General features: G+C 43.6%; 1 protein-coding gene across 5 annotated transcripts in view; it reads right to left on the reverse strand.

The window, feature by feature from the left end:
* ZNF236 (zinc finger protein 236) overlaps window positions 1-23,740 on the reverse strand; it is a 1,196,152-nt gene that overhangs the window by 639,030 nt on the left and 533,382 nt on the right. For all 5 annotated transcript variants that reach the window (XM_078687874.1, XM_078687872.1, XM_078687873.1 and 2 more), the window contains exon 16: window positions 14,285-14,436. In XM_078687874.1, coding sequence (XP_078544000.1) covers window positions 14,285-14,436 — 152 coding nt within the window. The remainder of the gene's footprint in view (window positions 1-14,284; window positions 14,437-23,740) is intronic.

Below are 23,740 nucleotides of genomic sequence, written 5' to 3' on the forward strand. Positions count from 1 at the left end.
TTTGAATTAGTACCGGCTAGATTTTCACAAACTTGGCAACGGGATGAAAAACTATCACAATGTCAGACACCCTGGTACAGTTGCCCTCCCCTCATTAAAAGCACCAGCTAATCAGTCAGAATTGCTAATACTAGACAACTGCCAAGCGCAATTAAGGCACAAATAGTGCCACACATTATTATATAATATAGAGACTACAACGATTCCAGGATAACATTACAACACAATCAACATTTACAATATATTCAAACAAATGTATAAATCAGACCAACAATGAAAACAAAAAACAATACATAGAATACAGGGTACCCACGTTGAAATGTTTGTAAAATAGAAATAAATAGTTTTTTTTTTTTTTGCAATTTGGATTATTCTTTACAAAACAACCACATACAAAAGCCAAATCAAACAGACAGTTAGTGCTCACAAGGTTACACTCAATAAACATAAACAGCAAATCACAGTGTAAAACAAAAGACAAACAATGGCAGAGGGATGACAATACAAGTGTTTGTCGGTATTATAACAAATACATATTGCAAATTATGCTTCCTCTTGATTTGCCAAAGGAGAACGTCGGCCGCATTTCAACCTCAGTAATTTGTTAGGCCATCTGGTCAGACATTACTCAAGAGTAACCAAACAATTAAACCATGTGTGTAGCTTGTAATACTTTCAATTGAATTCAAATATTAGTTTCCAATCCTCTAGTCAGTGAATTTGCGACCCTCATAACTCCAATCTCACAGGGAACCACAGTTCCCATATCACTTATATACAGATATCCACTGCTTCACAAGAATCAAATTCCGTCAATGTCTTCAAATATGGGGCAAATACAGTTTAAAAACTTTATTCAGTACTTTTTTCAGCCATAAAAATACAAGAGACATACAAATTCATCAATAAAAAATTCAATTATTGAGACATTAAGAGCTCAAATAACAAATCTCATGACACAAGCAAAGTTAAGAACAACATAAAAATATATCTAAATTCCCATTTCATTCACACTAAAATAAAAGCCAAAGCTGCTGGATACCATGAGCCATGGGATATCACAATGCTGATTTATCTCTGTAAAAAGTAAAAGTAATAGGTACATTTATGCAGAATAATAAGAACTAGTTATAAAAAAAGCCCATACAGATCTTCAATAACACCAGCGGCGTTAAAAAAGAACACAATAATAAACCCTGGATTATTATTGTTGTATTTTGTTTCCAGGCTGAGTCTTGGGGGCGGGTCTAGGGGATGATACACCACGAAGAAAGTGGTGGGCACTGCTATCAGTGCGCATGATGTTTTGTCCAGCTGTCTCAGGCCTGCCAAATCGTCATGCGCACTGAAGCTCTCCCCAGCCCAGTAGTGTTGGTGGGTTGGAAATAGCAAAGCACAGGACCCCCAGTCTCCCTAGGAGTACAAATCCTCAGCGCTGAGGCCTATCTTGAAGCTGCTCTAAAGCAGAGAGCAGCTTCAGGATTGGCCGCAGGGGAGGCTGGGAGCCTGTGCCTACAGTGGAGCCACAAGAGGAGCAGAAGACCGGAAATACGGCAGGCTGCAGGTAAGTTCTTTTTTTCCCCTTTTTCTTGCTGTTACTGTCTCCCCCCCACCCGCCCCACTACTCAGTTTCTAGCTGCTACTGATTAATACCACGATCGTCAGGTTAGATTCTGTGCGCAGTATCCTTGGCATGATGCTGTCTACAGTCCAACTGTTTACACAAGAGATAACAATCTCTTTCTGTGGCGAACATAAGAGAGACAAAAGAAGAAAAACTGAGAGGGAGAGTTCTCAGCCAGCAAGCATGAGGGACATAAGATAATTGTAAGAAAATGCCCCTTTTTGCATGGTTACCCCCCACTTTTTGCCTGACACTTGATACACTTTAATTTGATGTGCCCTGGGTCCCTGACAGTCAGGTTCCCAGGGCCTGAGTTCTTTCCCCAAAACTGTACCTTTGTACCTACAATTGGCAAATCTCTGGCCACAGTTAAGCCCCTAGTAAATGGTACCATTGGTACCAAGGGCACTGTGACCAGGGAAGGCCTCTAACCCCTGCAGCACTTATTGTGCCACCCTTAGGGGCCCGTACTTGAACACCCACACACTGCCATTATTTTAGTACAGAGAAAAGTGAAGAGTCGACATGGCACACATCCCTGTGCCATGCCTGCAACCCACTTCCTGGGGACTAGGTAAGTCACCCCTCTAGCAGGGTGTACTAGCCCACAGGTGAGGGTACAGTTGAATGAGCACTGTACCCCTACAGGATCTAAGTCCATTCTTAGACATTGTAAGTGCAGTAACAGTCATGAAGAGTATATAGTGTGGGAGTTGGTCATAAAGAACTCCACTGCTCCATAACGGCTTTTCTAAACTCTGGGAAGTTTGGTAGCAAACATCTCAGCACATTAAACCCACACTGATGTCAGTGTGGGATTTAATGTAAAATGTACACAGAGAGCATCTTAGAGATGCCTCCTGAAAATGACCAGCCCTGGAGTTGCTCCTGAATGGCTACCCGCCATTTGCCACCACCAGATAGGATTCTGGACCCCTGGGTAGAGGGCCTCCGCTCTCTGGGTCCAGAAACAAAGCCCATCCAGGGCATAGGTTTCATGCCTCCTCTCCCAGGATGGGCAGGATCCATGAAAGGGAAGCTTCAAAGGACTGCCGACTTTGATAGCTGACCCTGCCTTTTGCTGTTCTCAGCAACTGGCTCCCACCGGTTCTGACCCCACTTTGGACGGCAGAATCAGCGGGAAAACAGAGTTAGGAGAAGAGATGTGCCCACCTTTGCCAACCCCACCCCTCTGGTGGGATAGGCGCGGTGAAGCCCACATCTCAGTCCCCTCCATCTTGAAGATGAGGGGACCCCACCAATCAGAGAGAGGTTCGTGCCCCCTCACACTGGAGGGCGGCATACTGGGGGTGTACTCAGCCTAAGGAAGGTACCTATTGTTCCTGACCTGCAGAGTCCTGTAACATCCCTAAATGTAGTATTTTTTTATTTTACTTTATTTAGAAAGTTTTATATATCGCAAACTAGACCTGTTGAGGGTATTAGAGTTTTACAAAAGTTACATCAAAAGAAAAAGTGAGAACTAGTCACATAGATATGAGTAGCTAACAGGAGATCATAAATGTTGTCCGTTCTCGTTGTAGGTCCGTAGTGTAGTAGCCATTCTCGCTTAGAGTTCATTGCGGATTCTGATAGATGAGCAGCGTCTGATTAGTACCCAACTTGCATCAGAGCTGGGATCAGGGGAGAGTTTTGTTCATAAGAAGTAGTGTGACTTCTTTTTTGAAGGAAGTGGTGGAGGGGCTCATTCCAATTGCCGATCCTAGGTGCTAGGCCGGAGGAGGTGAAGATGTAGGTTTTCTTTTTCCGAAATGTATGCAGTTTTAATAGCAAGGTGTTGCTGCTTCTCATAGTTCTGCTCCTGCCTGATAATTGCAGGTTATTGGCTAGATACTTTGGTGTGTTGAAGTGAAGGCTTTGTGTGTCAAGCAGGCAATTTTTAGCTGTGATCTTGCCTCATAAGGGAGCCAATTCAGTGCCTTCAGATCAGGGGTGATGTGATTGTTTGGAGCTGGTGGCGAGTCTTGCAGCCGCGTTGAGGGAGGCTCTTAGTGGTTTCCAGTCTGGATATCGGCAAGCCAAATAGGGTTGTATTCCCATAGTCTATTCAGCGTATCACTACAGATTGTATGGTTGTTTTTAGGTCGTCGTCATTGAGGAAGGGTTTTAGTTTTCTGAGAATGTTTATATGAATGTTCACTCTGGGGGCTGTGCTGATGTGTTCCCGCATGGTGAGGTTATTGTCGAGTATTATTCCCAGTGATCTTATGGAATCAATAATGTGAGGTGAGCAGTTGAAGGCTGTTAAGTGTTTCATCCAGTGTTCTGTCACTGTGTACTTGTGGTGGGGAGATTAGGAGAAAGTCTGTTTTGAGCGCATTGAGTTTGAGGTGTTTTTTGTCAGCCAGATGTTTTTTTTTTGCAAAGTTGTGTTGAGTAAGCGGATGTCATCCGGAGATGTTTTCTTTTAAGGTATAGCTGGGTATCATCCGCATTCATGTGGTAATGAATATTGTAGAGTTTCAGAATTTCAGTTAAGGGTTCCATACATTGATTGAAAAGGGTAGGAGATAAGGCGGGAACCTTGAGGGACCCCAGGGTGACCGGCGTGGTTGCTGTTCTGCACCACGGCTCGAGTTTGAGTTGCCCAACACCACGAGGAGGTCTCCCCACCTGTGATCCTGACCTGGGATCTGGTGGTCCCTGACCTAACTCAAACTTCAGACCAAAGCCACTTCAGACCAAAGCCTGCAGACTCAACCTAAGGGGTCATCCCGATCGTGACTGGAGCAGGCAAGAAGACCAGACGCCCCACGGCCTTAGGTGGACCCAACCAACGGTGTCCAGGCTTCCTCCAAGAACCCAACTTGTCAAGGACCCCCCCCCCCCGGACCCCGCAGCGCGACTCGGCAGCCGGCAGACCAAGAACTACAGGCACCAGCATGCCTAGCGCGGTCAGCGCGCAAACCGGAAACGCCTATATATGGCACAGCTGTGCAAGGAAAGCCGTCGGATATTGAGATCCTTGCCGGCCTTCCTGTGGACCCGTGTTTTGTTTTCTGCGGACTGCGGACCCATGTCCTGTTTGCTGGTGACTGCGGACCCGTGTATTCGTTTGCTGCAGCTCCGATACGTTCGGGAGGTAAGGCAGAGCGGCTTCTCACTCCCCCCCCCGATTTTGAGGAGTCTCGTCGAGTGTTTGTTTATAGACTCCTGAGACAGGATTTGGGGAAGAGACGCACACCACGGAGGTGTTTGCAGCATCTCTGCTTGGGTTTCTTGTTTCCGTGACCCGGAGAGGAAACGCTGTGTGTAGGTGCCTCAAACTATCGAGCACTACGCACGAAGGATATTCTGGCGTCAATTACCTGGTATTACCAACAGTGAAGGTTGAGCGGCTGCTCCCTTAAACGCCAGCCCTGCCCTGAGGTAGAGTGCCCGGCTGGGCATTCCCGAATATTGCTGTAACAGCGCAAGGGTCACATTGACGAGCGCTGTACATAGGGAACAGAGCCAACCCCCATTAGCCACTTTCGAACTGCATTTTTGGCCGTTACTTTGCACAGTGTCCTCCGTTGGGGAATACCGGGACCGGTATTCATGCGGAGGACGGTTGGAGCGTAAGCCCTACCTGAGGACCTGGGCGGCTAATGGGTATCGTTGCCTACTCTTTATTGTTCTTTCTTGTTTGACTATTGGTTGTGGGGTTACCACACAGTAGCGGGACAGTGTATTACTGAGTTCCTACTTTTCCTTTATCTTAACCAATCTGGCATTAAACGGTTGCTGGGAAGGCAATCATTGGTTTAAACATCGTTGTTGTGTTACGCTGTTTTTTTCTCCCCGATCCCGAGAACACACGGTAGATTACCCAACTTACCTCTCCTGCCAGTGGTCGTCCTCAGGAAACCACTTTGCTAGAGCCTGCATATTTTCTTCTAAACTGGAGATCTCCATTAAAAATTAAAGGGCTTCAGTCGTCTCCTTGGCACTCTGCATCCAGCCACCTCTGTGCCCCTGGCGGTGCAGCTCCTGTGCCGTCTGTTGGCCCCTGCAGTGCTGATCTCAACACCAGGATCTTTGCTCCCACAACCGAGTGGCCGGATCGTAAGCAGCCCTTGACCGAAAGCCCCTTAGCCCCATTGGCTAACATTGGTCCCCTGCACTCTGCACCCGGCAGCCTCAGTGCTGCTGGTAGTGCAATTTGAGTGCCTTCTTAAACCTTGGTTCTACCCCCAAAAAGCTATTTTTGCAGGTTGTTTACTTACCTGCAAACAAATAACATTCTTTCCTTCAATATGAACACAGTTATGATTATTCCCCTAAAAATGTCTGTTGAACCGACTTTTGTCTGGAAATCAGTCTTTTGAACCAAGAACTGTCGTACCTACATGTGTTTTTGTAAGCTCCACAGTGTGATATTTAGGCATATCATGGAGAGTAGCTGAAAAGTAATCTAAATATTAATCAAAAGTGATCTCAATGTATTTTGAACTGTTTTGAAGGCAAATACAATTCCATTTCCATCCACAATTGCATCTCTGTGTACAGTCTTGCATTTGAAAGTGTATTTTACCCACCTGTGCTAAGTTCTGCTTGGTTCTAGAAATAAAACAAGTATGCCCTTTTGTACTTACTTAATTGGTCTGGACTCTGTCTCTAAGTTTGTTCCATCAGTCTTGAATAAGTGATAAATGCTTAACACACACTCATCATAAGCCTAATTGCTCGACCACACAACCCAATATAGAGCTGTTAGTGATTATCTAATTTAGCCTCTGTTATACCTCTGGGGATCCACTGGACTCTGTGCACGCTATATCTTACTTTGGTATAGTATATAGAGAGCCAGCTTCCTACATGGTCGATCAGTGGTGGGGTCTACGACTTTGCATTTGTTGGACTAACTTAGACAATACCTGATTACGCGACAAAAATCCCCAAAATCCCAAAAATTGACTTTAGTACAACTCTTTTTTATTATTGGTTATTTTCTATATTTCTAAAAGTCTTGTTAGGGCCTTGGATGAAGTCCCTGTAGCATCTTTTAGTAAGGGGGGGTGAGTACTTAGAACTTTTTGTGTAAGTCTTCTAAAAAGAACTCCACTTTAGTAAAATAATGAGCAACCCAGACAAGATGGTTAAGGAACGCCACCTCACCTCTTACTACAGCCCAGTGGTTAGAGAGTTAAGGTTTCTTTGTCAAGCTAAAAAAAATGTAAAACTGGATACAATCCTACTTGAGCACAACTCCTGTAGTTGCTGGCAGGGCATGCAAGGGACCACCACCCCACTACCGAAGGAGAAGATCTCCAGGTAGATAGGAAAGTAGTGAAGATGATAGGGTATTAAACACACTACCTAAACTAATTTGGGAGGATGAGGACTTTGTGCCCTACTCCTCCAGACCAAGGAGTAGAGGGTCTAGATCCTACAGAGGTAGGGCAGACTCTGTACAAGACAGTGAAGACAATGTCAATGAAGAGGACATCCTTTTAGCCAGGTTGACCAAAAGGCTAGAGCTAGAGACTAGGCTTCTGGCTCGGGAAAAAGCAGAGATGGGTCTAGGACCCATCAATGGTGGCAGCAATTAAAACAACCAAGATAAGAGGGGATCTTTTGATCCTAAAATCCCCAAAGGGATTGTACCTAAATTTGAGGATAGTGATACCACCAAATGGTTCACAGCCTATGAGAGACTGTGTAGCCAGGAAAGTGAGGAAGACTCACTGGGGGGGGTTCACTCTTTTAGGTACTGTTCACGCAGAAGGGGAGCCTTATGAACTCATGAAGGGCACCCTGATTGAGGGATTTGGACTCTCAACTAAGGAGTACAGAATTAAATTCAGGGGGGCTCAGAAAATCCAGAGTCAGTCCTGGTTGGAATATGTACACTACTCAGTAAAAACACTAGGTGGTTGGTTGACTGGAAGTAAAGTGCAGGATTACAATGGTCTTAAGAATTTGTTTATGAAGGAACACACGTTAAGTAACTGCATTAATGAAAATTTGCATCAGTATCTGGTAGACCAAGGCCCAATTTCTCCCCAAGAATTGGGAAAGAAGGCAGACCACGGAGTCCAGGCAAGGGTGACTGAGACAACCGCTGGGGGGTGACTGAACAAAATGGGTTACAAAGCCTCCCCAGAGAAAAGAGGGTGAGAAAACCAAAAGTCTTCTAACGGCCCCCAAATTCCTGTTCAAGGGGTTGGTCCAAGAACCCTTCACAGCCCATCTGTGGATATAAGGGGGAAACTTTAATCCTGCTAAGGCCTGGTGTTTCGAATGTAACAAAATGGGACACCCAACTGGAGATCTGGCCTGTCCCAACAAACACGCCCCTAGTCCCCCCTCCAGCTAACCCTGCAATGGCAAATCTCCAGATGGGATCAATGGTGTGCATATCAGAGTTGAGGTAGATATGGCAACCCTAGCTGTATGACCCACAAACTTAAAAAAGTACCTACAGCACCCCAAAATCAATGGATCAAGTGTAGAAACCCTCAGGGATACAGGAGCCTGTGTCACTATGGTGAGAGAATCACTGGTTTCCCCAGGACAATTCCTAACTGCAAAATCTTCACCAGTAACCAATGCTGATAATGACACTGTCGTTCATCCCCTGGCTATGGGAATGTTAGATTGAGGAGGGGTTACTGGCCTGAAACGGGTAGTGGTCTCGCAAAAACTACTAGTCCCTTGTCTGCTTGGAAATGATCTGGAGACCTAAGCATAGGCTGAGGTAGAAAGAATGAAACATGCAGCAATGATAAACATCCCTGAAATAGTGTGCGTGGAAACCTAGCACAGGGTGAAAAGGGACCATGAAATGATGGCCCAACCTCCCAAGAGAAAAGTTAAGAAGACTGGTGACACAGCTTCCACACACCAGGAGGATCTTGATCCCTCGCCTCAGATAGAGGACTGGTCAGCCCCAGAGGCAACTGAGCTCGTGGTACTTGAAACTTATGAAGTAGAGCTCTTGGATCCAGAGGGACACTCTAGGAAACTGCTGTGCCTTGGGCAGCAGGTCTGTCCCACTCTTGAAAGCCTGAAGCATCAAGCTGCTGCACAGGGTTAAGGAGATGTCAGTGGCTCCCAAAGGGTCTATTGGAAAGAGGGACTCTTGTACACTGAGGCCTGAGACCTCAAATCTGGTGCCAATAGGAGAGTGATAGTAGTATAGAGAGTTTCTGCTCAAATTGGCCCATGACATCTATCTAGCTGGACATCTAGGCCAGACAAAAACTTGGGAAGGACGTGTTAACCACTTTTGTCCACAGATGTCCCAAAAAGTGAAGGACTTTGTCATCTCCTGTGTCACCTGCCAAGCCATTAGCAAAACAGGTGGACACCCAAAGGCCCCCCTAATTCCACTACCAGTGGTTGTGGTTCCCTTTGAAAGTGTAGGTGTGGATATAGTGGGTCCACTTGAACCTCCCACGGCCTCAGGAAACAAATACATACTGGTAGTAGTGGATCATGCTACCAGGTATCCCCAAGCCATTACCACTTAGGTTTACAACAGCCCCTGCAGTAGCCAAGGCCCGGATTCCAACTTCACGTCTGCATACTTTACACATGTGTCGGATGAGGCTCCATTAATTCCACTCCCAGTGGTTCAGGTTCCCTTTGAAAGGGCAGGGATTTACGTTGCTGGTCCCCTTGACCCTCCAACAGGATAAGGGAACAGATTTATACTGGTTGTAGTGGATCAAGCCATCAGGTACACTGAAGCTATTCCCCTAAGGACTGCCTCTGCTCCTGCAGTTGCCAGAGTCCTCAATAGTATTTTTACTAGAGTGGGTTTTCATAACGAGGTGGTGTCAGACAGAGGTAGTAACTTCATGACTGGCTGCCTAAAAGCCATGTGGGCTGAATGTGGAGTGGCAAACAAGTTTACTACTATCGATCACCCACAAACAAACTGTTTAGTTGAGAGATTCAGAAAGAAAAGGGGAAGTCACCTATCTGGTGGGCCTTGGCACTTGCAGGAATCCAAAAGGGTCATCCATATAAACCACAGGACAGGGCTGGTGTGGCCTTGCTGATGGTCACTGATGAGGACTAGGAAAAAGAGAGTGAACCTCTCCCTGACCACCTCTCTCACAACCTTAAAGATGGGTCAGTAGAAGGAGTTGTCTTTTCAGACACCCTCTCCGCCCTACAGTAGGCTGACTGCAGGCAAGTCCTAAATCAGTATGCGGAGCTCTTCTCCTGGACTCTTGGTCAGACCAACCGGTGTACACATGATGTGGACAATGGGGACAGCATACCTGTCAAAAACAAAATTTACAGGCAGCCTGGCCATGTCAAAGAGAACCTCAAAGCTGAAGTAAGCAAGATGTTGGAACTGAGGGTCATTGAACCTTATGAGAGCCCCTGGGCCAGCCCAGTTTTCGTAGTCCCCAAACCTCATACCAAGGGTGGTAACAGACAGCTGAGGTTTTGTGTGGACTAAAGGGGCCTTAATCCATGTACACCAAATTCCTAAGGCAGATTAATTGACTGACAGGTTGGGAGCAGCCAAATCTCCCAGTACTTTTGATCTCACATCAGCGTCCTGGCTGATGAGTCTGACCCCAAGAGCAAAAGAAAAATCTGCATTTTCAACCCCAGATGGGCACTATCAGTTCACTGTTATGCCCTTCGGACTAAAGAACTCCCCTGCCATCTTCATAAAGCTGGTGAACAAAGACCTTGTTGGGTTGGATGCATTTAGTGCAGAAAATCTAGCCAGTATTGCTGTTTTTTGCTCCATTTGGCAGGATCATTTGATCCACCTTGGAAAGGTCCTTAAAGCACTGCAGAGTGCAGGCCTCACTATCAAGGCAAGCAAGTGCCAAATAGGTTAGGGCTCTGTTGTCTATTTGGAACACCTTGTAGGTGGAGGTAAAGTTCAACCCTTACAACCCAAGTTCCAGACAACTGTGGATTGGGTAGGTGCAACCACCCAGAATTTAGTCAGGGCATTCAGTGGCTTGACTGGGTACTACAGGAGGTTTGTGAAGTGGTACAATACTATTGTGGCACCCTTCCTAAAATTGACATCCAAGAAAATGTTAAAGAAAGTACACTGGACAGTGAGCTGTCAAAAGGCTTTTGACACTGAAGGAAGCAATGTGTTCAGCACCCATTCTAAACGTTCTTATTATTCACACAGTTCAAAATGCAGAAAGATGCCTCAGAACTAATGGGATAGGAGTGGTCCTATCCCAAAACAACGATGATGGCCATGATCAGCCTGCTGCTTTCATTAGCAGGAGGTTACTCGCCATAGCGAAGCGATGGAGTGCTATTTAGGTGGAAGCCTTTGCTGTGGTTTGGTCCCTGAAGAAGTTTAGGCCATACTTGTATGGCTCTCACTTCCTTGTTCAAACTGACCATAGGCCTCTGAGATGGCTGAAGCAAATGAAAGGTGAAAATCCCAAACAGTTGAGCTGATCCATCTCCTTACAGGGTATGGACTTTACAGTGGAGCAGAGACCTGGGACTGACCATGGCAATGTGGATGGCCTTTCCAGGTTTTTACACTTAGAAGATAAAAACTCTCTTGGGAATGGTTAGTCTCATTCTCTTTCATTTGATTGGGGGGGGGGAGTTTATGTACGAAACAGGCATTTTCTGACATGCTCACCCTCACATTTTGCCTGGTATTTGATGTGATTCGACTGGAAGTGCACTGGGATCCGGCTCCCCAATTGGCAATACCTTTAGCACTCCCTGAAAGTCCCTAGTAAATGATACCCTTGGTATGTAGGGCAAGGAGGCTAAAGAGGGTCCTTAACAGCTGCAGCACAAACTGTACCACCCTAAAGAACCTCTCCCCAAACACATACAGACTGCCACTGCAGGCAGAGTGCCTTGGTGCAGACAAAAATGTAAACAAGACATGGCACATACCTCTGTGTACCATGCCCACAGACACTGCATGAAGTATAGCTAAGTCACCCCTCCATCAGCCAAAAGACAGGGTGCACTAAGCTACATGTGAGGGCATACCTGCATGTGTAGATATGCCCCTGTGCTGGTCAGTTCCATTGCTGCCAGTAAAAGTGAATAGGGAAGCCATGTTAAGTGCATGTGCTGGAAACTGGTGAAAACAAAATTCCCAGCTACATGAAGGCTTCATTGAAAATAGGGATGGTTGATATTAAACATCTCGCATTAATAACCCCACAGTGATGCCAGTGTTGGAATTATTAATACATGCACACAGAGGGAACCTTAGAGGTGCCCCCTGAAAACCTACCAGCTACTGGTGTGCTGACAACCTGGTTTTTGCCAGCCAGTCACCAGAGACAAGTGCCTCACCCCCAAGGAGAGGGCCTTTGCTCTCAGGAGGTCAGAAACAAAGCCTGCTCGGGCAGAAGGTGTTTACACCCCCTCCCTCAGGATGACCTACAGATTAGCATTCCCAGGCAGAGAAGCTTCAAAGAGCCCATTGATTTTAGTATGCAAATCTGTTTCTCTGGAAGGAGAGGATGTTGGAGTCTCTCTTTCCAGAGCTATTTGGCACCTGCATAGTAGGAAAATTAGCTAGTCAAATAGGCGTGTTCACACTCGGCTAGTAACACCCCTAAGGCTGGTTACCTGAATTGGAGGCGACTTTTCAAAGTTAGCAATTTTGGTGATGGCAAACTTAGGAACTCTGAGACTGGGTTATGCCCATTTCTCATAGGAAGTAGTCATGTAGGGGATGTAGTGATCCCAGAGTAGAATCCCATTGGCTACTACCCTACACTCACCACATGCCCCTAAATTCAGTATTTAGGGAAAATCAGATCCTGCCTACCTAAAAGATGAAGACGGATGTGCAGAGTCGCAAAACGCTAGAACAGAAGACCCAGCTACTGACTTGAGATCAACCCTACTGGCCTGCCTCCTGACGTCAGCAATTGCACAAAAAGACGACTTGTCCTGCACCTGCTGTGACTCTAAAGCCTGGGAGACCTGTCAGCACTTCACCCAGGAACCAAGAACTCCTGTGCAATAGCGCAACTGCTGCCCTGCAACCTGCAGGTACCAAACACTGAGCTGTGAGGCTCCAAGACGCAGAAAACTTGACACCAGAAAGCACCACTGCACCCATGCTGCAGAGCTGCAGTGTGCCAACTGTGTCAACATGGTCCCCAGACTCAAAGCCCCCCTTGGGTTTCCCTACTGTGGACTTCCACGCCGCCTGCAGCCTCTGTTCGCAGGCCTCACTCAACCGCGACTGCTGCCGGTAAAAAAATAACTGATGTCTAAGAACAGCTCTGCACCAGTCGCCCCTGGAACTTGGGGAAGAAGACCAAAGGTCCCCACATCCCTGAGCATTGTGAGGCCTGAGCCACCCTGGTGTTTCAGTCCGACTGGCCTCCCAGGTCAAACCTGCAGCCTCTTTTCCCGCAGGCCAATCTCCATTGATTAACATTGGGCACCCTGTACTGTTTTGCACCCCTGCACCCGGATGCCTTCGTGCTGCTGGAGGTGACCTGCTGGTGCTGCCTTGGCCCCTACCCCATACTCACCTTAAGTCCAGGAGATTGGTCTCATAAGCCGCTGTACCGTACCTGAATGCCGTACTGTTTTTTACTCCCATAGGATAATATTGCAGCTTTTGAAAAATGCACTGACGACTTATCACAACTTAAAGTATTTCTCCTGCACAACTTACTTACCTGGTAGTATAGATTCTAGTGCCTAAACATATACAAAGATACATGTTATTTTTATGAATTGGTTTGGATCTCCTTCTTGAGTCGTGAGCATCATTTATGAACTACTGTGTGTATTTGCAAATGCATAACACTCCTCTCTAATAAACCTAAGGCTGCTCGACCACACTACTCCCTAGAAGAGCTCTATGGGATTGCTAGAGCAAGTCCTTGTCCACTCTTTTCACAGTACATCTCTTTTTCATATACTATATAAAGAGCCAGCTTCCTACGGAAATGTACGATGTTTTGAAGTCATGTGTACAGAGCATGTGCTACTTAGGTTTTAAGTTTATATAACACAAGGACAGAGACAGATTTAAAAAAAATATTTCTTTTTTCTTTATTTTTATTGCATAAGTATATACATATATATTTATATATCTATATCTACATATATCTATATCTACATATATCTACATATATATTTATATATCTATATCTACATATATCTATATCTACATATATCTACATATATCTATATCTACATATATCTATATATATATATAATATCTATCTATCTATATATATATATATATATATATATATATATATATATATATATTCCAGAAAGTCAAATGGTATCTGTTTTAGTAGACATGGGGCCACATCATATATGATCCACAGAAAGCAGGAGTTTCTTCACCAGTTGTTATAATCTATACCACTACATACATGCATTCTTCAATTCTGCTAAGCCTCCAGTGGTAAAGGTGTGATTGTTAATTAGAATATAATTCTGCTAAACTGTGCTCAGATATGGCCACACCTTTAAAGTATTGACCTTGACACAATTCTACACTTAAAGGTATTAAAACAATGTGCTACGGCTTACCACTAGCTACCCAACTTACCTAATCAGCAGCTAACAATGGATCACAAAAAAAGACGATCAATATAATTTCCAAAGTAATTTTATAAACACTGAATAGCATTAGGAGCTTTAAAAACCAGTCCACTCAAATAGTAATGCACATTTCAGAAAAACCGGAAAACTTACAATATTAATGGAATCAGAGGTCGGATCCGGAAGTAGGCTAGGTTGATGAAAACTTGTTGACAGTGCCTGAGACTCCAGGGTGCTTGAATCTTGTAACTGCTGAACAGCTGGAAACTGACTTGGTTGACTAAAGCCATCACTAATTGCAAAACCTGAAGAAATTAAAAACCGCATGCAATAACAAAATTAATAGAACGTGTGAATGTTTCATTCTACCAACATTAATATAAGAGAAAACACAGAAATCTAATTTGATCTGCACCAACGTCAATGTATCTGTAGACTGTTAGGCCTTTATTCAAGAAGGAAAATTAACATTAGGAGAGTAGGAGAGAAAGAAGTATGAGTGGGAGATGTGAGGGTGCTAATACAAAATGTGGAACCCTGTCATGTAGGATATTTTTCATATCCCAGTACAATATGGTTAGATTATATAAACAGAAAACCTGACAGTTGTATTTTAAGGCATGCAATGGAACACAATGTATTTTCAATTTGCTCTAACTTTTAACATCATATTCCTCATTTATTGAGAAAAAACAAGTTACGATTTTTTACAGGTATTATGTGACTGACACCATAAGAGAAGCCATTCTCCAATAAGAAAAAACACTACTGGGTTCGAGCTCCCAACAGTAAGGCCAAGCCACTGACCACCCAAAAACGGAACAATTCCCAATACAGTTCTACTAAATCCCTACTTTTCAAATACACATTTGATTTAAACTGAATGTGAATGTGGGATTTATACTTCACTCTGAATTAATCACTTGTTTTATTTTTACTTCATATACATTTGTTGGTTGAATCTCACCAAATTTGCATCAACATCTACAATACAAAACACATTACATTAAATCCACCATCATTTTGTACACACAAATATATATCTCTCCCAATCATTCACACGTTCTACCATTTGACATCCACATGCACCCAAACACTCATATATACATTTGAATATATATTACAATTTAATACAATAACCATAGCAAAAAATTCAATTTGGCGGTAGATGGCCTGAATGAGATAACTGAGATTTGTAAACGTAATTAGTGCAAATAAGTTACACTCCTCACTGACGAATGCCATGATTCCTGCACTTCCTTGGTACACGAGAAGCATAAGGATTTAACAACAAGTAACTCATCATTGGGTGTGATTCACAAATTTCCTAGGTGTATAGGATCAACACACAACTATGGAATTATGCATCATTCAAGAACACCTTAGGTGTTGTGATGTGCGCTATGACTTCACCACCCTATGATTCCATTTTAGAAAAATTAGCTTACATATTTCCCGAGGCCACTAAAATCGCTACATGACAAGCAATGGACCACAGAGATATATAATCGTCATATCATATGTAGACCAACAGGCGTATCGAACCGCCTTGAGAGTATCCATTAAAAACTACATCTCCCATGAACCTCCACCCTGATTTTTAGGAGTTTGTTATTTCGATAATGTCAAAGAAACATGAAATTCCAGACGACAATTTAGTTGATATCAAGTGGCTTTTAACAAATATAATAAGCTTGGTTTTAGACTGTTTTACTTAATCGGCAGACACGCCAACTACATTCCCCATGAGTCCACCAACCAGGAAGTGCCTGGCATATACCTCACACAACCATAGAGGTAGATCCAGGGCGCGAATGAATTCACACGCTTTTTTTTTTGCACGAATTGGGTTTCTTGGAGGTTCATTCGGAGGTAACGATTTCTCAAAGCCCGTTTTGAACCAGAACATTGACTAATACCGTACGGGTCCGTTTTAACAGCTCGCTGTTCTCCTCTACAGGTCTCCCTAAATGCTAACATCTACAAACCTGACAAGAGCGGCTATCAGCGAAATAAGTAAGTCAGAGGGCCACTATTGTTCGTTGCGTTTGGTCGCGGACAGAGTTTGTTGAATACTTGAAAAGTTCAACAAGTTACCATTTATTGTATTTTAGGATTACGGAAAACAGCATAGAAGTTATACGAGGGTGATTAAGTTGGATCACTGGAAGTACCTTCGCTGAATACAGAACATGTCGCAGTAGGTGTAAGAACATGTTTCTAGAAAAAATAACCGTTAGGTGTTGTATTTTAATTGTAGTGTCAAGCGACAGCTAGAAATGAGCCAGGTCTTCTCTACTTAAGGTAAGCGGCAGAGGCTTTTAGAAGAGATGCTGAGCTGATTTGGTATAATAGCCAAGGTATTAAGAAAGGTTCTTATTCTTTTCCACAGCTCTGGGTCCTGATGAGAACTCCCCACCAGATAGGAGTTCGAAAAGCGTAGACCAGTTTGTTTTAGAGCCATAATATTTTCAAATCTAAAACAATTTTTTTCCAAATTTGCTATGGTTATTGTATTAAATTGTAAGATATATTCAAATGTATGTACGAGTGTTTGGGTGCATGTAGATGTCAAATGGTAGAATGTGTGAATGATTGGGAGAGATGAATATTTGTGAATATGTACAACATTATGGTGGATTTAATTTAATGTGTTTTGTATTGTAGATGTTGATGCAAATTTGGTGAGATTCAACCAACAAATGTATATGAAGTAAAAATAAAACAAGTGATTAATTCAGAGTGAAGTATAAATCTCACGTTCACATTCAGTTTAAATCAAATGTGTATTTGAAAAGTAGGGATTTAGTAGAACAGTATTGACAATTTTTCAGTTTTCGATTCTCCAATAAGGACACCTCATAACACGACTAACACAATATGAACAAGAGACACAATCTGAGATTTAGCAATGATTATTTATGTGGATAAAGAGACAGGATACCATTTATTTCAAAATACACATAGGATTTCTGCACACTTTTATCTTTTATCCATTCAACCAACACTCCAAACATACCTAAATGGTAAGCAGATTATTTAACTAATACAGCATGCACTGGAACTCTGGGTAAACCATAACTGGAATCACAGCAAAATCACCCATCATGGTTAATGACAAACATAGTGCTACATCACAGTAAAAAAATTAGTACCATATGAGGGCGACATTCAATAATGCCCAATGAACCATTTTCAAATGTGTAAAACTAGTCACTGCATTTGCAGGTCTAGGAATTAATGGAAGATAAATAAAAATCATTAACGGCTGGCATCTTATTCCTATTCGCATGTGTTATTGCTTCTACCAACGTGCAGACAAATACATGGGGCCTCCAATCATTTTTTTTTATTGTTCGAATATAGTCGAAATGGACATGAAGGTGCATTACGAAGTAGATTATTCAAATGATTAGGATGTGCAAACAATAAAGGAGTATAAAAAAGAAAAAACGCCAGTTGTTCTAAAACTTTGTAACGCCACGTTTCATAGATGGCTGTAGAAAGTAGGTGCTTAGGCTAAAAAACCTTCAAAAGAGCAATTAGTTCTGCACTGTAGTTATCTACCTGGGTTCGTACAGTGGGCCGATTTTTATAAAGTAGAGAGACTTAACTCTAATAGAGGTGGACATGTTCTTGTGGGAGTTTAAACTTTCTTTATTCACTCTAGAAGTATGTCACTAAATGAAGTTTGAAGAACATCACTGTAGGATTCTTTCTACATGCTGTTATTGCAGCTAGATGTACTTTAATAGAAGTACATTATCTTTTGCGAGATGAAGAAGCTATGAAAAAAAAAAATCTTAAACTGTAATAGGGTCAACCTCGCAACATCAAAATAATTATTGTTTCCATTTAAACAATTATAGCGTTGATGATCTTTTTGATTCCATTATCTATTCAAAGCGGTCAAATTCACTGATGTCAGATTTGGATGATATATTTTGACTTGCTGCTTCATCAGAAGGGATGGCTTCGGAGTGGGGAGATAGTCTCTTTTATGGGAGTAGAAAAATCAGTAGAAGGTCTCTGAAATATCATTGCCTGGGTCACTGAAGAGCAATTAGAACTGGTGCTGCTTTGGACTGCTTTAATTTTAGAATTATTGCTGGAAATTGAGGGATATGAGTAACAGCGTATTGTAATGTTTCTGACCAGTTCTTCAAAATTAGTATACTTTGTATATTTCAGTTCTTCAAAAGGACATTGCCTAGATATCCTTGCTCCCGTGTCCTGGAGGTAAAGCCATGGCATTTTGCATTTTGAGCTGTGGAAAACAAGTCTGTCTCTGGAATACTCGATGTACAAAAGTTGTCTTGCAAGACTCATTGTCTGTGACAAATTTTTTCCAGCAATAGATACTGATTTTAACAAAAGATTCTTGGCTTGGAAACTTGACCAGGTTTTTGGACCTTCTAGTGACAGGGGCGTCGATTTAATGCCTCCATGTTAGTTTATACAGTGCACTGTAATGGTACTTTCTGTATGTACCAAAATCCCCACCCACTGTTACCAGAAGGCAGGAATACCTTTGGAGCTAGGTGGCCTGCTGCCTTGACAGACAGTTGTCCTAAGTAAGCAGCCACACCCAGCAAATGGAATTCCTGTCATTAGACTAGTCTGGTAATGTAAGAAGAGCGAAGGCTGTCTTACTGACTGCGACAAACTGAGCTTGTTCTCCCAGTTGTTCTCCTTCTGGGTCAAGTGATCTTCCAAGCATTGCCGCATAGGTTTCTTTTAAAGCCTTCAATTTGGAACAGTCGTGATAATTGACGCCATCCTGTCCAGAAGGGTACAAAATCAGGCGCTCTGTTGGGTTTAATGACTTCAAGAGAAGAAGACATTGTACCAGAGAGGAAAATATCCTGTCTGCTGAATTAAACACACTTGGTTGCCTTGTGTCCAAGGTCACTCCCAAGTAATTCATGGTTTGAAGTGGTAATATGTTTGACTTTTGGTAATTGAGCTGCATCCCTACCTAATCAATGAAGCAGGGAGATTGTAGTCCGTAATTATTCTCTTAGTGTAGGCAGTAGTGATTTTTTTTTTAAATCGAAATAACCTTCCGGCACAATTGTTATGGACCACTTGTTGCTCATTATGCTTTGCCATCAATTAGGTGTTGGGAAATACCCTCCACTAGTTAAGAATACAGAGAGGAAGGACAGGCATGTCATTGCTTGTTTTTAGATTAAAGTCATCCACTGGAATCAGAGGGCTGCTGGTTGGAAGGCTTTGATTTGATTCCTCCCTTCTGAAGGTAGGACTACCTCTGTTGATGGTTCTGGTAAGGTCAACAATGGGACTGACCCTCTGCCACAGATAATTCTTGGGGTCTTTGTGGTAATATCAGCACATAGACCCATTTCTATGCCTATAGCCAAACTGATTTTAAAGTCATCTTCATTTTTCATTCAGACCATCTACTCCTCCATGTTTTGGTCTAAAAGAGAGGATCCTGAGAAGGGAAGACTAAGTATTTTTAACAAGGGGCTTGTTTTAAAGATGTAAGACACAACCATGGCAACTTCCTAAGAGATATTCTGTGGTAGTACTCCGATATTGATAAGCCAGGGAGGCACTTATAATCTGGTCTGAAGCCAGGGGACCCTTCTGAACAATGTTTTCAAATTGCGGTCATCTGCTAGGAAGTTCCACACAGAATGCGCATAAGGACTCCCAGAGTGCTTGATCATATATCATAATCAGACCTGTAGCTCTGGCAGGCTTGAGAGCTGTGACAACACTACTGCAGGACTTTTTCCCAGCCTTTAACATTTCCTGTTGGAGGAGCAATATTTTCGGGGCTGAAGAGTGGTGCTTCCTGACTGCAAATACTATTAAAGAGTATGTCTTGGGATCTTGATGTAGAAAATCAAGATCTTCATCAGTTAATATGTACTTCTTCAGTAGGCAAGGTGTTGCCATCTTAGTCATTGGAGGTGTTAAAACGTTTTCCTTTATCCTCATAACTCCAACAGACTGGGTACTATACTCACCTTTTTGATTCCTCACTATGGGACATATGGAACATGGAGAGTTCATCCACAGGTTTAACTGTAGATGCTGATCAAGCAAGAGGATGGCATGCAGGATATAGCTGTTGAAATATCTGTATCCAAGTCATACAAACTTGAAGGAGACTGTAAAGGGAATGTGTCTCTTCTCTGCTTCCACAGTGTTTGGTGATTCTGCAGAAGAGGTAGCAAATATGCATACTGAGGTGACATCCTTGGAGGAAATCTCTTCTGCAGAGGAAACATAACTATTTGTCTGCTTTGGTGCTACAGATAGTCAAAGGTGCAAAGGCCCGAAAGGAGCTTTAAATGGGTCTTTACATGGAATCCTGAAAGACAAGTGCCCAACAAGTGCTGGTGTTATGTCCAAAAATAATCTGAATCTTGTCATTGGTGAATGAGGTTTTGCAATGGAGGCGGTAGAAGACAAAGCCACTATAGCCGTCAATCTAGGTGAGGTTTTGTAAAGCTCTGAAGCCAAGTGTCCTGATGTCGACCGTCCTTGCCATCAATGCAGATTAGACGTCGACAGTCTCTTTTTGGGCGAAGGTATCAACGCTGATTAATGTGACACTGAGTGGAAGGGACGCTTCCATACCAGAGATATTCCCAATACCAATAGGTGGTGACTTGGTATTGATAAAGTTCCAACTCCTGATGGTGATCATACGAATGCCATACTTTGGCTCACATCTTGAAGTTGAGTCGGTTCAACAGTGAAAGGCGTGGTCAGAATGGCAATGTTTCCCTTCCTTCTTGGATTTTTTTCCACTGGGTCTTCTGTCTTTGTAAGAAACAAGCCATAGGTAGAGTCGAGGAAGAACCATCTGTGAAAGTCTTATCTGCTTTCTCCTAAGCCATCATATCTTCTAGATAACTTGTTATGCATTTTTCTTCACTCACAATCCAGTCAAACATGGGCTTGGAACACAGACTACACAGACCTAGTGGGACTTAATCTGATAATGACATCAAGCAAACCTTTAATAGGCCTGGTAACACTAGCGGTATTGAATATATTTTCATTAGCTTGAAGAGCTGGTATTATGTGGTCCTTGAAAGGGTGGACAGTGACCACAATGCGCTTAGTCTGACCCTGCTGGGCTCCCTCGCTAACACCCAGATAGCCCAGGGTCATCCCCAAATAGGACATGTTAAACTTTCCAATAATGGTAAGGCCATCAGATGGGGTTGGGTTGAAAGGTATCTCGAACTTGAGGAGGTAGTGAACTCAACGGCCACAGAGCATGTAGAGTTATTGAATAATCTTGCCCCAGAGGAGAGAGACCTGTTTTTGGCAAACGCTCATGCGCCTTTCTTTGACAACAAAAGAGGTGTTGGCCCAAGATATTAAGGATACACACACGGCATGTAGGATAGCCAAAACTCTACTACTGCAAGTGATTAAAACTAGGGATAAGTGACGGCTTGTAGGGCAAGTTACAAGAAAGAATTAGAATGGGCCAAGAGGGATTGAGCAAACTCTCTTTGGGACGATTTGTTCCATGCTCTAACAAATAAAATTAATGTAACATTTTGGGCCAATCTGACCACACGTCAGGGTCAGGATGACAATCGGGTTGTGTGTGCATTCACTCTAGACAGTCACACAAAGGCAGCCGAGGTGTGCCCTACAAATGCTGATGGCCCATCACCAGGCTGAAGGGTCTTCCTGAGCTAGACTGGTGGGAGGAGTTGACACTGACACCTGAATAGGGCTGTGCTTGTCCTCACACAAATAATTCTCCAGCCCCTGTAGTGTGTCTGGAGCCAGGGCAGGGAAAGGCAGGGTCTTGTGCACTACAAAGACTTCACTTTAAACTTTGCCTACTTCAAAGGCTGAAATGGGTATAAGTACTGAACCTCTGACACCATATACTAAGAACACTTCTGGGTTAAGGATATTCTGCCAAGAAGAAGAGCTGCATAGCTGTCCGGAGGGACTGCCACTTTGCTATTTGCTTTGCTGTGTTGGCCTGCTGCTTGCTGCTTCTGTCCTGGGAGTGAAAGGACTTGACTTCGCTTTCTGCATCCTGCTTCCAAGGTTCTCCAAGGGCTCGAGTTGAGCTTGCCTCCTGTTAAGCAGTCTCAGGGCCATCAAAGACTTCACCTGCAACACCTGGGTCCCCCTCTATTATGGAGTTTTACATATGCCAAGCGGTGACAATTTCAGTCCCTGGGTCCTTGGAATTGAGTTTGGGGTGCTCCCTAGCAGTATGCAATACAGACACTGATCGACTTCGGAACCGGAGCCTGTCTGCAACTTTGAAGCCGTGCCACTGACTGCACCAGAGCAGTGGTCACCGCTCAACGCAGCTACAGCGACTTGCACCGCAGGCTCCAACAACGAGCCTCAGAAGATCCTCCACTACACGAGTCTCGCAGCAACGCACCACCGAAGTCTGTGATGCACTGCTTCAATTCCGGCGCCTAGGGCCAGTATCAACAACGACGACTAGAAACCAAAGCCTTGCGGCTTGACTTACAACACCTCATCAGTGCCAAACTTCCATAAGAAACCAAGATATCGCACCAGCAACCGCCTCACGTCCCTCGTGACAGTAAAAAACCAATGTACCACCTCCCCATAAACAGTAAGGAACCAACGCTGCACCTGCCTTTGCAACACCTCACTTCCACGTTGTTTTGCATTGTCTTTGTCTTTCATAACGCCACCAAGGTAATGTACTGGGATCTGCCAGACTCCATAACAGAGCATTGCGCCATCTAGGTCTGACTGCCTTTGTGGAGTCATCAACGTTGATTGCAACCAAATAGCACAGGTAGAAGCTTTTTTTTATTTCCAAGAGCTGTATTTGATTTAATCTTTAAAAAGTGATATTTTGATTTGCCTAGGTTGGATTGTCATTTTGGTCTTTTTCGATTTAGATAAATATTGGCTATTTTTCTTGGGATAGAGATCTGGGTGGATTGGAGGATGATAAGCATCATGTGGCCTTGACTTTCCCGCAAGAGGTGGCCATATGCTCACGCTCCCGCCTCGTGCTGCTCATGATCCTTCATAGGAGTTATGCTGCAACAACACTGCTGAAAATGGGTAAAGTGGATGATGCACTCTGCCCCAAATGGTGTGGACAAATAGATACAATCTAATATATGGTATGGGAATGTCCAGTGCTGCAGTTACACTGGTGCGGCAGTGGTGACCTGCATTACGATTATGTGTGGCAGTGGATTAGAGCCCAAGGCGAAGTGATGATTATTAAACATTTTGGGAGATACATAGCTCACCCGCATGGACCGCCTCTGGATCACTCTGGGACTGATGGTGGCCAAACAAAACATAGCAAGACTCTGGAGAGTCACTTTTGCACTGCAGTTGGGAGATTGTAAGAGAGATATGGACTGGTGCATGCAGGCAGTGAATGCAGTCTTTGAAAGTAGAGAGTGTCCTCATAAGTGCACCAGAGTATGGGGAAGTGAAATGATTATCAGTGACAACCATGTGCTCCTGCGCTGCATACCAGTCAGGATGTTTGGGATCGAGAGGGGTCATGCTGGCGTGTACATTTGAGACTTGCTGCAGATGCGGCTGGTGGCGCGGAAGTGTGAAACATTTTATAGATAGGTA

Source organism: Lissotriton helveticus, chromosome 4_1, assembly GCF_964261635.1.
Source record: "Lissotriton helveticus chromosome 4_1, aLisHel1.1, whole genome shotgun sequence".
Lineage (NCBI taxonomy): Eukaryota > Metazoa > Chordata > Amphibia > Caudata > Salamandridae > Lissotriton > Lissotriton helveticus.